This window comes from Cherax quadricarinatus, chromosome 8 (genome assembly GCF_038502225.1).
Source record: "Cherax quadricarinatus isolate ZL_2023a chromosome 8, ASM3850222v1, whole genome shotgun sequence".
Taxonomy (NCBI): domain Eukaryota; kingdom Metazoa; phylum Arthropoda; class Malacostraca; order Decapoda; family Parastacidae; genus Cherax; species Cherax quadricarinatus.
In genome coordinates this window covers 24,290,695-24,303,194 of record NC_091299.1, presented here as the reverse complement: position 1 = coordinate 24,303,194, position 12,500 = coordinate 24,290,695, and the positions used below count along the sequence as shown (strand labels likewise).

Genomic DNA, 12,500 nt, shown 5'->3' with positions numbered 1-12,500 from the left:
AAAAAGCCACTGTGTGACGAAACGTTTCAAGAATAAAGATACCCAACTGCTGCACATGTATAAACTTGTCGGGTTTGCACACCATTTATTTACATCTTCCACTGTTCTTCTCTGTGCTGGACTGAAGAAGCCACCACTGGCTGGCGAAACATTTCCACAGTAAACATTCCGAAACATTGTACAGGTGCCTTCTGTAGTAGTGCGCTGTTCCAGTCACGGTACTGTGACCTTTGTATTCTCTTCAAGAGGAACTGTCGAGGTCCTGAAACCAGACCTGATTTACCTGGTCTCAGGAAGCCTACACAGTAGGCTTCGTCAGTTAGATACAAGGGAGCAATAGTAGTGAAATAAAGATGGCATAATCAGTCCATCAACTTCGGAGAAATATTATTTGAGGTGGTCAGTCCCTCAGCCTGGAGAAGAGTTCAGCTCCATGGAGCTGGGGCTTCCACTGGCCCCTCTTGGACCCCCAGTGGCACTCCTAATGACCCTCAAGCTCAAACCTGACGTCAGCTCCCTCGTGGCACCCGAGTGCCATGAGTGCCAATCATTCTCTTCCACGAACAACAATAACAATAATAATTACCTACATTGTAAGATACTTTGGCACTTATCTGAGTTAGAGGACAGTTTTTGATTTTGGTTTCTGAATTATAGCACTGCCTAGAGTGCCATGGCACTGCCTAGAGTGCCGCGGCAGTGTCTAGAGTGCCGTGGCACTGTTTAGAGTGCCGTGGTACTGTCTAGAGTGCCGTGGCACTGTCTAGAATGTGGCACTGTCTAGAATGCCGTGGCACTGTCTAGAGTGTGGCACTGTCTAGAGTGCCGTAATACCCTAAAGAGGCACTGAAAAACTGACGTCCATAGCACCATAAGAAACTCCCTGACAGTCTCTCGGGACTGTTAACAGACCTCTGGACCGCTAACAGACCTCTGGACTGTTAACAGACCTCTGGACCGCTAACAGACCTCTGGACCACTAACAGTCCTCTGGACTGTTAATAGACCTCTGGACCGCTAACAGACCTCTGGACCGCTAACAGACCTTTGGATTGTTAACAGGCCTCTGGACCGCTAGCAGACCTCTGGACCGCTAATAGACCTCTGGACCACTAACAGACCTCTGGACTGTTAACAGACCTCTGGACCGCTAATAGACCCCTGGACCGCTAACAGACCTCTGGACTGTTAACAGACCTCTGGACCGCTAACAGACCTCTGGACCACTAACAGACCTCTGGACCGCTAACAGACCTCTGGACCGCTAACAGACCTCTGGACCGCTAACAGACCTCTGGACCGCTAACAAACCTCTGGACCATTAACAGACCTCTGGACTGTTAACAGACCTCTGGACTGTTAACAGACCTCTGGACCGCTAACACATCCTCTGGACCGCTAACACATCCTCTGGACCGCTAACACATCCTCTGGACCGCTAACAGACTCTTGCTGATCAGTAGGGCGAAGGCGGTGAAGGTCCAGGTATGGGCGGCAGCGTGGGCGGCGCTGGTGTGGGCGGGGGCGGCCAGGGTGAGGGCTGCAGCAGGGAGGACGGACATGAGGCGTGGTGAGCGCGCCCGCACCACGCCCACCAGCCTCTCCGCCTCCACCACGCACGCCCCCGCCACCAGGGGCGGGGGGGTGGGCGTGTGGGCGGCCGTGGGCGTGAGGAGCACCAGCAGGTTGCCCTCCAACGTGATCTGGCCCAGTACCTGGCACTCCGAGACGCTCACATGGGCGGCGAGGGCGGCGAGGAGGGCGGTGAGGGTGAGTGGGCGGTGGGTGGGCAGGACCACAGCCGCCACCTCCACCGCCCGCGTGGACCAGCTGACCACCACCCCTCCCCCACACACACGCCCACAACACCACCCACTCCACTCCACGCCCACACAACTGCAACAAGAAAATACAATCAATAAACCTGTATTAATACATCATGCAACTAGCTGTATAATAATAATAATAATAATAATAATAATAATAATAATAATAATAATAATAATAATAATAATAATAATAATAATAGTAATAATAATAATAATTGTGGTATAAACCTTGGTAATAAATACCGACAAGTTGGTTTAGAAAGACACGTAAGCAAACACTATAACATATTTATTAGAAAACGTTTCGGTCCTGGAACCTTGATCACTTCTAACATACAGAGGTAGAAAGACATTATATATATAGGCGGAGAGTGAGATGTGACGCACGTGACCTGAGGAATGTCATAAGAACATAAGAATGGAGGAACACTGTAGAAGGCCTACTGGCCCATGCGAGGCGAGGGTAGACGATGAAATCACGTGACTCCTGTGTTGTTGGGTTGGTGCTGCTTAAGTATCATGTATGCCAATGTTTTTGAAATTTTGTAGTTTCCAGTGTTGCGTTCTATAGTGTCGGTGACGGTGATTAGTGAGGCTTCTAGGCACCGTCGGCGTCTGAGGTCTGGTTCGGTGAGAACGAGTTGTGCCTCGTTCCAGTTCATCAAATGCCCCGTGGAGTCTCTGTGGAGGACACAGGCGTACCTTACATCGTCTCTATCAAAGGCATTTCGATGCTCATTCAGGCGGACTGCAAGATCTCTGCCTGTCCCAAGAAATATGTAGGCGAGACAGGCAGAGATCTTGCAGTCCGCCTGAATGAGCATCGAAATGCCTTTGACAGAGACGATGTAAGGTACGCCTGTGTCCTCCACAGAGACTCCACGGGGCATTTGATGAACTGGAACGAGGCACAACTCGTTCTCACCGAACCAGACCTCAGACGCCGACGGTGCCTAGAAGCCTCACTAATCACCGTCACCGACACTATAGAACGCAACACTGGAAACTACAAAATTTCAAAAACATTGGCATACATGATACTTAAGCAGCACCAACCCAACAACACAGGAGTCACGTGATTTCATCGTCTACCCTCGCCTCGCATGGGCCAGTAGGCCTTCTACAGTGTTCCTCCATTCTTATGTTCTTATGACATTCCTCAGGTCACGTGCGTCACATCTCACTCTCCGCCTATATATATAATGTCTTTCTACCTCTGTATGTTAGAAGTGATCAAGGTTCCAGGACCGAAACGTTTTCTAATAAATATGTTATAGTGTTTGCTTACGTGTCTTTCTAAACCAATAATAATTGTACCAGAACATGTACAAGGTATACAGACCATAGCTGACAACAACGACATACAGAAAGCCGCTTGTTATGCTGAGCATTTCCCGCAAATTAGGTCAGTTTTGTCCCAGGATGCGACCCACACCAGTCCACTAACACCCAGGATGCGACCCACACCAGTCCACTAACACCCAGGATGCGACCCACACCAGTCCACTAACACCCAGGATGCGACCCACACCAGTCCACTAACACCCAGGATGCGACCCACACCAGTCCACTAACTCCCAGGATGCGACCCACACCAGTCCACTAACACCCAGGATGCGACCCACACCAGTCCACTAACACCCAGGATGCGACCCACACCAGTCCACTAACACCCAGGATGCTACCCACACCAGTCCACTAACACCCAGGTGCCCATTTTACTGATGTGTGAACATAGACAACCTGTGTAAAGCAACACTGCTAATGTTTCTACCCTCGCTGGGAATCGAACCCAGGCCCTCGCCACGGGCCACCATGATTAATAAATCATACACCAAGATTATAATATGGTAATACATCATACAACTAGTTGTATTTATTTATTTATTTATTTATTTGAACATGATACACTGAAGTACATAGAAATACAGTGGTTAAGTGTAACATGCCAAAGCTCCTTGTATGCAGGGCATTACGGGCAGGCTTAAAATTAGCTTAAGATTAACTAAGCAATGATATATTCAGTGGTAAACATTGTTGTAAACAGTTAACAATTAAGCACAAATGAGTATTACAAAGACAGGTCATATGGTCATTACTGTGTTGCTGAACATTCACTAGAATGGAGTATTCTGTTAGATAATTAAAAATAACAAAGTTTGATTGGGTCACAGGTTAGACATTTATGAGATACAATAATGAGAAACATTTATGAGATACAATTATTCAGTATTTATTTAGTTGTGGGTGAGTAAGTGATTTTTGAGAAGAGACTTGAATTTATAAACAAGACAGTGTTTCTTTTATATTCACAGGTAATGAATTCCAGATTTTAGAGCCTTTTATGTGCATTGAGTTTTTGCATAGTGTGAGATGGACACGAGGAACATCAAACAGTGATCTGTGCCTTGTGTTATGGTCATGTGTTCTGTTGAGGTTGGTAAGGAGATGTTTGAGGGGAGGGTTTGTATCAGAGTTAAGTGTTCTATGTATGTAACAGGTGCAATAATAAGTATGGATGTTTTGTATGGTGAGTAGGTTTAGTGTTTTGAATATTGGTGGAGTGTGCTGCCTGTAGTGAGAATTTGTTATCATTCTGACTGCAGCCTTTTGTTGGGTAATTAGTGGTCTGAGATGGTCAGTTGTTGTTGAGCCCCATGCACAAATTCCATAGGTGAGATAGGGGTACATAAGTGAGTGATATAGGGCCAGGAGGGCTGACTGTGGAACATAGTACCGTATCTTTGATAGTATGCCTACGGTCTTGGATTTTTTCTTGGAAATTTGTTGTACATGTGTTTGAAATTTGAGTCTATTATCAAGGTGGATTCCTAAGAATTTTCCCTCTGTGAGTTTTGTGATAGGTGATCCGTTTATCATTATGTTAAGAGGGACATCTGTAGCTCTGTTACCAAACTGAATATAGTAGGTTTTGTCAATGTTGAGAGTAAGCTTGTTAGTCATCATCCAGGTAGATATTTTCTGTAATTCGGTATTCACAGTATTGGCTAGCGTGACTGGGCTCGGGTGAGAGAAGACGTATGTAGTGTCATCTGCAAATAGTGTGGGTTTGAGTAATTGCGATGCATTTGGTAGGTCGTTTATGTAAACGAGAAAGAGAAGAGGGCCAAGGACACTTCCCTGTGGGACACCAACTGTAATTGGCTGTGCGGAAGAGTTTGCTCCATTTGTGTACGATACAATAATACATCATACAACTAGTATGATTAATGAATCATACACTTAGGTGGCCACGGGGCCACCAGACCCTGTGGCCTGATGGCTACAGCTCTGGCTTCACACAGCGAGGGTCTGGGTTCGATTCCCAGCGAGAGTAGAAGCATTGGGCGTGTTTCTTTTCACCGGTTGTCTATGTTCACACATCAGTAAAATAGGTACCTGGGTGTTAGTGGACTGGTGTGGGTCGCATCCTGGGACAAAACTGACCTAATTTGCGGGAAATGCTCAGCATAACAAGCGGCTTTCTATATAGTAGTATGTTACTGATGTCAGGTATGATCTGTATACCTTGTACATGTACTGGTAGTAAATAAAGATATTATACACCTAGATGTATGATACATTAATACATCATACAACTAGTTGTATGATACATTAATAATCATATAACTAGGTGTATGATACATTAATCCATCATACATCTAGACTGTATGATACAGTAACACATTATACAATAATACATTATACAACTAGATTGTATGATACAACTAGTTGTATGGTACAGTAATACATCATACAACTAGGTGTATGATACAGTAATACATCGTACGGCTAGGTGTATGATACAGTAATACATCATACAACTAGTGTGATACAGTAATGTATCATACAGCTAGCTGTATGATATAGTAATACATCATACAGTTAACTGTATGACTAATACATCATACACCTAGATGTAGTAATACATCATACAGCTAGGTGTATGATGCAGTAATAATCATAAATAGATGTATGATACATGAATACATCATACAGATAATGTGATACAGTAATACATCATACAACGAGTTGTATGATACAGTAATGCATACAACTAGCTGTATGATACATTAATACATAATACAACTAGAATGAATGATAAAGTAATACATCATACAACTCGATGTATGATGCAGTAATACATCATAAAGCTAGGTGTATGATACAGTAATACATCATACAACTATATATATGATACAATAATAGAACATACAACTAGATTGTATGATATAACACCCAAGTATGGATGGTTGGTTGGTTAATCAGGTTTGAAGTCTATCTACCACACGAGGGTCATTAAGGCTTCATGTCACCATTACACCGCCAGTCAAGAATGCTTTAATACCTAAAATACTGATTAATGTAAACTGAGATATAAACCTCTCAGTGTATATACATTGACATACACCTCACAGTGTATATACATAAAGAGACATACACCTCCCGGTATATACACAGCAAGATTGGGGTGTATTACCTCGTGTATAGTCAGCAAAGTAATGTAGAGAGGCTTGTATACAATACTATACACTGGCATACACTGGTATACACTCACTAGACACGAGGCACTAAACTACAGACCAGTGTCACTGACGTGTATATTATGCAAGGTGATGGAGAAGATTATCAGGAGGAGAGTGGTGGAGCACCTAGAACGGAACAAGCTTATGAACGACAACCAGCATGGATTCAGTGAAGGAAAATCCTGTGTCACAAACCTACTGGAGTTTCATGACAAAGTAACGGAAGTAAGACACGAGAGAGAGGGGTGGGTATATTGCATTTCTTGGACTGCAAGAAAGCCTTTGACACAGTTCCTCACAAGAGATTAGTGCAAAAGCTAGAGGAACAGGCGCATATAACAGGAAAGGCACTGCAATGGATTAGAGAATACCTGACAGAGAGGCAATAACGAGTCATCATACGTGACGAGGTGTCAGAGTGGGCGCCTGTGACGAGCGGGGTCCCACAGGGGTCAGTCCTAGGACCAGTGCTGTTTTTGGTATATGTGAATGACATGACGGAAGGGATAGATTCAGAAGTGTCCTTGTTTGCAGATGATGTGAAGTTAATGAGGAGAACTAAATCAGATGAGGATCAGGCAGGACTTCAAGGAGACCTGGACAGGCTGCAAGCCTGGTCCACCAACTGGCTCCTCGAATTTAACCCCGTCAAATGCAAAGTAATGAAGATCGGGGAAGGGCAAAGAAGACCGCAGACGGAGTATAAGCTAGGTGGCCAAAGACTGCAAACCTCATTTAAGGAAAAGGATATTAGGGTTTGTAGAATATCGAACACATCTCCTGAGGTGCACGTCATCCAGATAACTGCTGCAGCATACGGGCGCCTGGCAACCTGAGAATAGTGTTTCGATACCTCAGTAAAGAATCGTTCAAAACTCTGTACATTGTGTACGTCAGGCCCATACTGGAGTATGCAGCACTAATCTGGAACCCACACCTGGTCAAGGAAGTCAAGAAATTAGAGAAAGTGCAAAGGTTTGCAACAAGACTAGTCCCAGAGCTCAGGGGAATGTCCTACGAAAAAAGGTTAAGGGAAATCGGCTTGACGACACTAGAGCACAGGAGGGCTAGAGAAGACATGATAACGACATATAAAATACCGCGAGGAATTGACAAGGTGGACAGAGACAGGATGTTCCAGAGATGGGACGCAGCAAAAAGGGGTCACAATTGGAAGTTGAAGACTTCTATGAGTCAAAGAGATGTTAGGAAGTATTTCTTCAGTCGTAGAGTTGTCAGGAAGTGGAACAGTCTGGCAAGTGACGTAGTGGAGGCAGGAATCATACATAGTTTTAAGACGAGGTATGATAAAGCTCATGGAGCAGAGAGAGAGAGGACCTAGTAGCGATCAATGAAGAGGCGGGGCCAGGAGCTATGAATCGACCCCTGCTACCACAAATAAGTGAGTACAAATAGGTGAGTACAAGTAGGTGAGTGCTAGGTGGAGCCCGGGTGGTATGGGTATACTATACAGAAGTATACATTACTCTATAGTAGAAATACTCAGCTTCTACTGTATGGAGAAGCGCTAAACCTGTCATACATCGTCCCTCAGGTGTTTGTTAATTGTTGTTGTTGTAGTTGTTGCTCCCTCACCTTGGATGAGGAGCAGGAGGACAGACCACACCAGGGCACTGAGTGCCTGGCACGCCCACGGCCCTACACGGACCTCTGTAGTCTAGTGATACGTAGTGGGCATGGGCGTGGCACTCTGACGTCCACGTCCGCCCATCACGCCCACACACCACGCCCACGGACGAGCATCTCCTCTGTAACACAACACTACTTTACCTGGGTAATCAGGGAGGAAATTAGGTGCTTATACTCTATAAGACAATCAGGTGCTTACACACTAAATATGAGAGGAAATCAGGTACTTTTACTCTAAATATGAAAGACAATCAGATGCTTATACTCTCTATATGAGAGACAATCAGATGTTTATACTCTCTATATGAGAGACAATCAGGTGTTTATACTCTATATATGAGAGACAATCAGGTGCTTATACTCTCTATATGAGAGACAGTCAGGTACTTATACTCTATATATGAGAGACAGTCAGGTACTTATACTCTATATATGAGAGACAGTCAGGTACTTATACTCTATATATGAGAGACAGTCAGGTACTTATACTCTATATATGAGAGACAGTCAGGTGCTTATACTCTATATATGAGAGACAGTCAGGTACTTATACTCTATATATGAGAGACAATCAGGTGCTTATACTCTATATATGAGAGACAGTCAGGTACTTATACTCTATATATGAGAGACAGTCAGGTGCTTATACTCTATATATGAGAGACAGTCAGGTACTTATACTCTATATATGAGAGACAATCAGGTGCTTATACTCTATATATGAGAGATAATAGGTGCTTATACTCTATATATGAGAGATAATCAGGTGCTTATACTCTATATATGAGAGACAATCAGGTGCTTATACTCTATATATGAGAGATAATCAGGTGCTTATACTCTATATATGAGAGATAATCAGGTGCTTATACTCTATATATGAGAGATAATCAGGTGCTTATACTCTATATATGGAAAATGCTACAAAATTAGTCACCACATGTGCACATACAGAAAAAGATGAATATAATAATGGGAGACAGGATGACTGACTACATAACATGGATACTCAGAAGTGGGGGACCCAAGATGGTGACGACGGTGATATACAACTCTCCACTCAAGAGCAGGAGACCAACACAGGAATATTATAACAATAACATGAGGGAAGACACGACAGCACAGGTAGCTAGAAGACTCACAAGGGGAGGACAACAACAACATAATAGTGGACATAACAGTGGTAGCTAGAAGACTCACAAGGGGAGAACAACAACAACATAATAGTGAACATAACAGTGGTAGCTAGAAGACTCACAAGGGGAGGACAACAACAACATAATAGTGGACATAACAGTGGTAGCTAGAAGACTCACAAGGGGAGGACAACAACAACATAATAGTGGACATAACAGTGGTAGCTAGAAGACTCACAAGGGGAGGACAACAACAACATAATAGTGAACATAACAGTGGTAGCTAGAAGACTCACAAGGGGAGGACAACAACAACATAATAGTGGACATAACAGTGGTAGCTAGAAGACTCACAAGGGGAGGACAACAACAACATAATAGTGGACATAACAGTGGTAGCTAGAAGACTCACAAGGGGAGGACAACAACAACATAATAGTGAACATAACAGTGGTAGCTAGAAGACTCACAAGGGGAGGACAACAACAACATAATAGTGGACATAACAGTGGTAGCTAGAAGACTCACAAGGGGAGGACAACAACAACATAATAGTGAACATAACAGTGGTAGCTAGAAGACTCACAAGGGGAGGACAACAACAACATAATAGTGGACATAACAGTGGTAGCTAGAAGACTCACAAGGGGAGGACAACAACAACATGATGACGGACATGTTATCAGAGCTGCTAGAGTTCTATGATAAAGTAAAGAAAATGAGGCAGGAGAGAGACGGGTGAGTAAACTGTATATATTTGAACTGTAAGACGTGTTTGAATAAGCACCTCGCAGGAGACTGGCACAGAAATTAGATGAGCAGGTACTAATAACAGGGAATGCACTACAGTGGATCATGGAATAATTAGCAGGGAGGTATCAGAATGGGTGAGTGTTACAGTTGGGGTTCCACAAGGATGAGTACTTGGACCAGTATTTTTTTGTGAGTGTATGTGAACGACATGACAAAGGAAATCGATCTATTAGACAAATGGTTATAATAACCATAATTTTTAAAGGGGTGGACCAGTAAGCCAGCGGAAGGGCTCGGTTAGATGACCGAAAGATTCAGTGGCGGATCATCATATGACTAAGACCCGCGTCAGGAAACACTTATCCTGTTTCCTGACAAACCTTACCTAACCTAGAGGAAATCGAGTGAAAGGTGTCCCTGTCCGTAGATGATGTGAAACTAATGAAAAGAATACAAACAGGAGTATACCAGGACAGACTACACATGGCTCTGGACATGTTGCAGGACTGCTCTGACAGGTTATGAAAATCGGAGAAGGGCAAAGACGTCAAGTAACAGAGTACAGGCTCAGGGTGACAAAAGTTGCAAGCCTCCCTGAACGATCGCAGGGTAAGCATGGTTCAGTACAGGCTCAGGGTGACAAAAGTTGCAAGCCTCCCTGAACGATCGCGGGGCAAGCATAGTTCCCAGCATCTCACCTGAGGCACATCAACTGAAGAACCACTGCAGCAAAGGTGAGACTGACAAATTAAAGGGAAGCTCTCAGGAACGTCGACAAGGAGGCATCTACGACCCTATATACGACATATGTCAGACCCATCTTGGAGTACGCAGAGCCAGTATGGAACCCACATCTAGTTAGGCTTGTAGAGAAACTGACAAAATGAAACGATGGAATGAGACGCAGAGTGATGGTAGTGTTGTGTAAGGCGTGCGTCAGTCCTCCCAACCTAACACACTGACAGACGAGTCGTTCAGACGACAATCACCATTGCAAAAGAATATCTGAATAATTCAGACGACGTAGCTGATCACTTACCAGGTAGGAGTCGCTCCTGAGTGAGCTTAAGCTTGATCAAGCTCCTCACAGCTTACTTGGCCAAGGATGGTCTTACAGGGACCAGAGAGAGAGAGAGAGAGAGAGAGAGAGAGAGAGAGAGAGAGAGAGAGACCAGGAGACCCAGAAATGTTGTGGTCTTACAGAAACCAAAGAGAGAGTCCAGGAAGCCAAGAATTATGTGGTCTTACAGAGACCAGAGAAAGACCAGGAGACCCAAGAATGTTGTGGTCTTACAGAGATCAGAGAGAGAGGGTATCAAGGAGGCCAAGAATGTTGTGGTCTTACAGAAACCAGAGAGACACCAGGAGACCCAGGAATGCTGTGGTCTTATATGAACCAAAAAGACCAGGAGGCACTGATCAATTAAGACCACGGACGTTCAAAAGACCAGGAGGCACTGATCAATTAAGACCACGGACGTTCAAAAGACCAGGAGGCACTGATCAATTAAGACCACGGACGTTCAAAAACCAGGAGGCACTGATCAATTAAGACCACGGACGTTCAAAAGACCAGGAGGCACTGATCAATTAAGACCATGGACGTTCAAAAGACCAGGAGGCACTGATCAATTAAGACCACGGACGTTCAAAAGACCAGGAGGCACTGATCAATTAAGACCACGGACGTTCAAAAGACCAGGAGGCACTGATCAATTAAGACCACGGACGTTCAAAAGACCAGGAGGCACTGATCAATTAAGACCACGGGCGTTCAAAAGACCAGGAGGCACTGATCAATTAAGATAACGGGCGTTCAAAAGACCAGGAGGCAACGCTCAGATAGGGAGCCAAGGCCGGGTCACCACTACTTGGAAAAGACCCGGGCCGGGAGAATACCGGTGAATAAAAAAAAAAAAAAAAAAAAAAAACCATGGGTTAGACCATTAGACAGGTCATGAGGTCTGCCAGACCATCCGTGCACCTCTGCCACCCCAGCCGTCCCTCCTCCCCTACCACTCCACTATTCACCTTCCCCTGTCACCTGAATATCTGTGCCAGGCCAGGTTGCCCTCACAACTTCAGGCGTTATTCTGAGTCACATAATTCCTCCACCAGAGTGCCAGTGTGTGTGTGTCTGTACTCACCTAATTGTGGTTGCAGAGGTCGAGTCATAGTCCCTGGCCCCCCCTCTTCACTGGTCACTACTAGGTTACTCTTCCTGCTGCATGAGCTTTATCATACCTCTTGTGTGTGTATGAGAGAGAGCTGGTGAGCTGGGAGTGAGCAGTTGGTAGAGCTGCCAACATTACCACCAACACAACACACACTGCTGAACCAACACCTCTTTGATCTTAACTCTAGCGTAACCTTATGTGGCACCCCCTCCCATCCCCTTTCATCCCCTCCCCTGCCATCCACCACTCCCGACCCGTCCCCTCCCCTCCCATCCGATCCCCACCCATCCCCTCCCCTCCCCTCCCATCCACCACTCCCACTTCTCTCTCTAAACATAAACGTGATTAAAGCATTTTTCACACAGAATTACAGCAGAACTGAAAGTGAACACAAGGTAGGACTCACCTTACAGGTGTGTAGGAGAGACA

General features: G+C 44.8%; 1 protein-coding gene across 3 annotated transcripts in view; it reads right to left on the bottom strand.

Moving 5' to 3' along the window:
• Reck (Reversion-inducing-cysteine-rich protein with kazal motifs) overlaps positions 1-12,500 on the bottom strand; it is a 230,510-nt gene that overhangs the window by 2,361 nt on the left and 215,649 nt on the right. For all 3 annotated transcript variants that reach the window (XM_070082959.1, XM_070082961.1, XM_070082962.1), the window contains 2 exons: positions 7,952-8,124; positions 1-1,896 (listed from right to left, as the gene is read on the bottom strand). The exon at positions 1-1,896 is cut by the window's left edge and continues 2,361 nt beyond it. In XM_070082959.1, the coding sequence (XP_069939060.1) occupies positions 1,419-1,896; positions 7,952-8,124 (651 nt within the window). In that variant the 3' untranslated portion in view covers positions 1-1,418. The remainder of the gene's footprint in view (positions 1,897-7,951; positions 8,125-12,500) is intronic.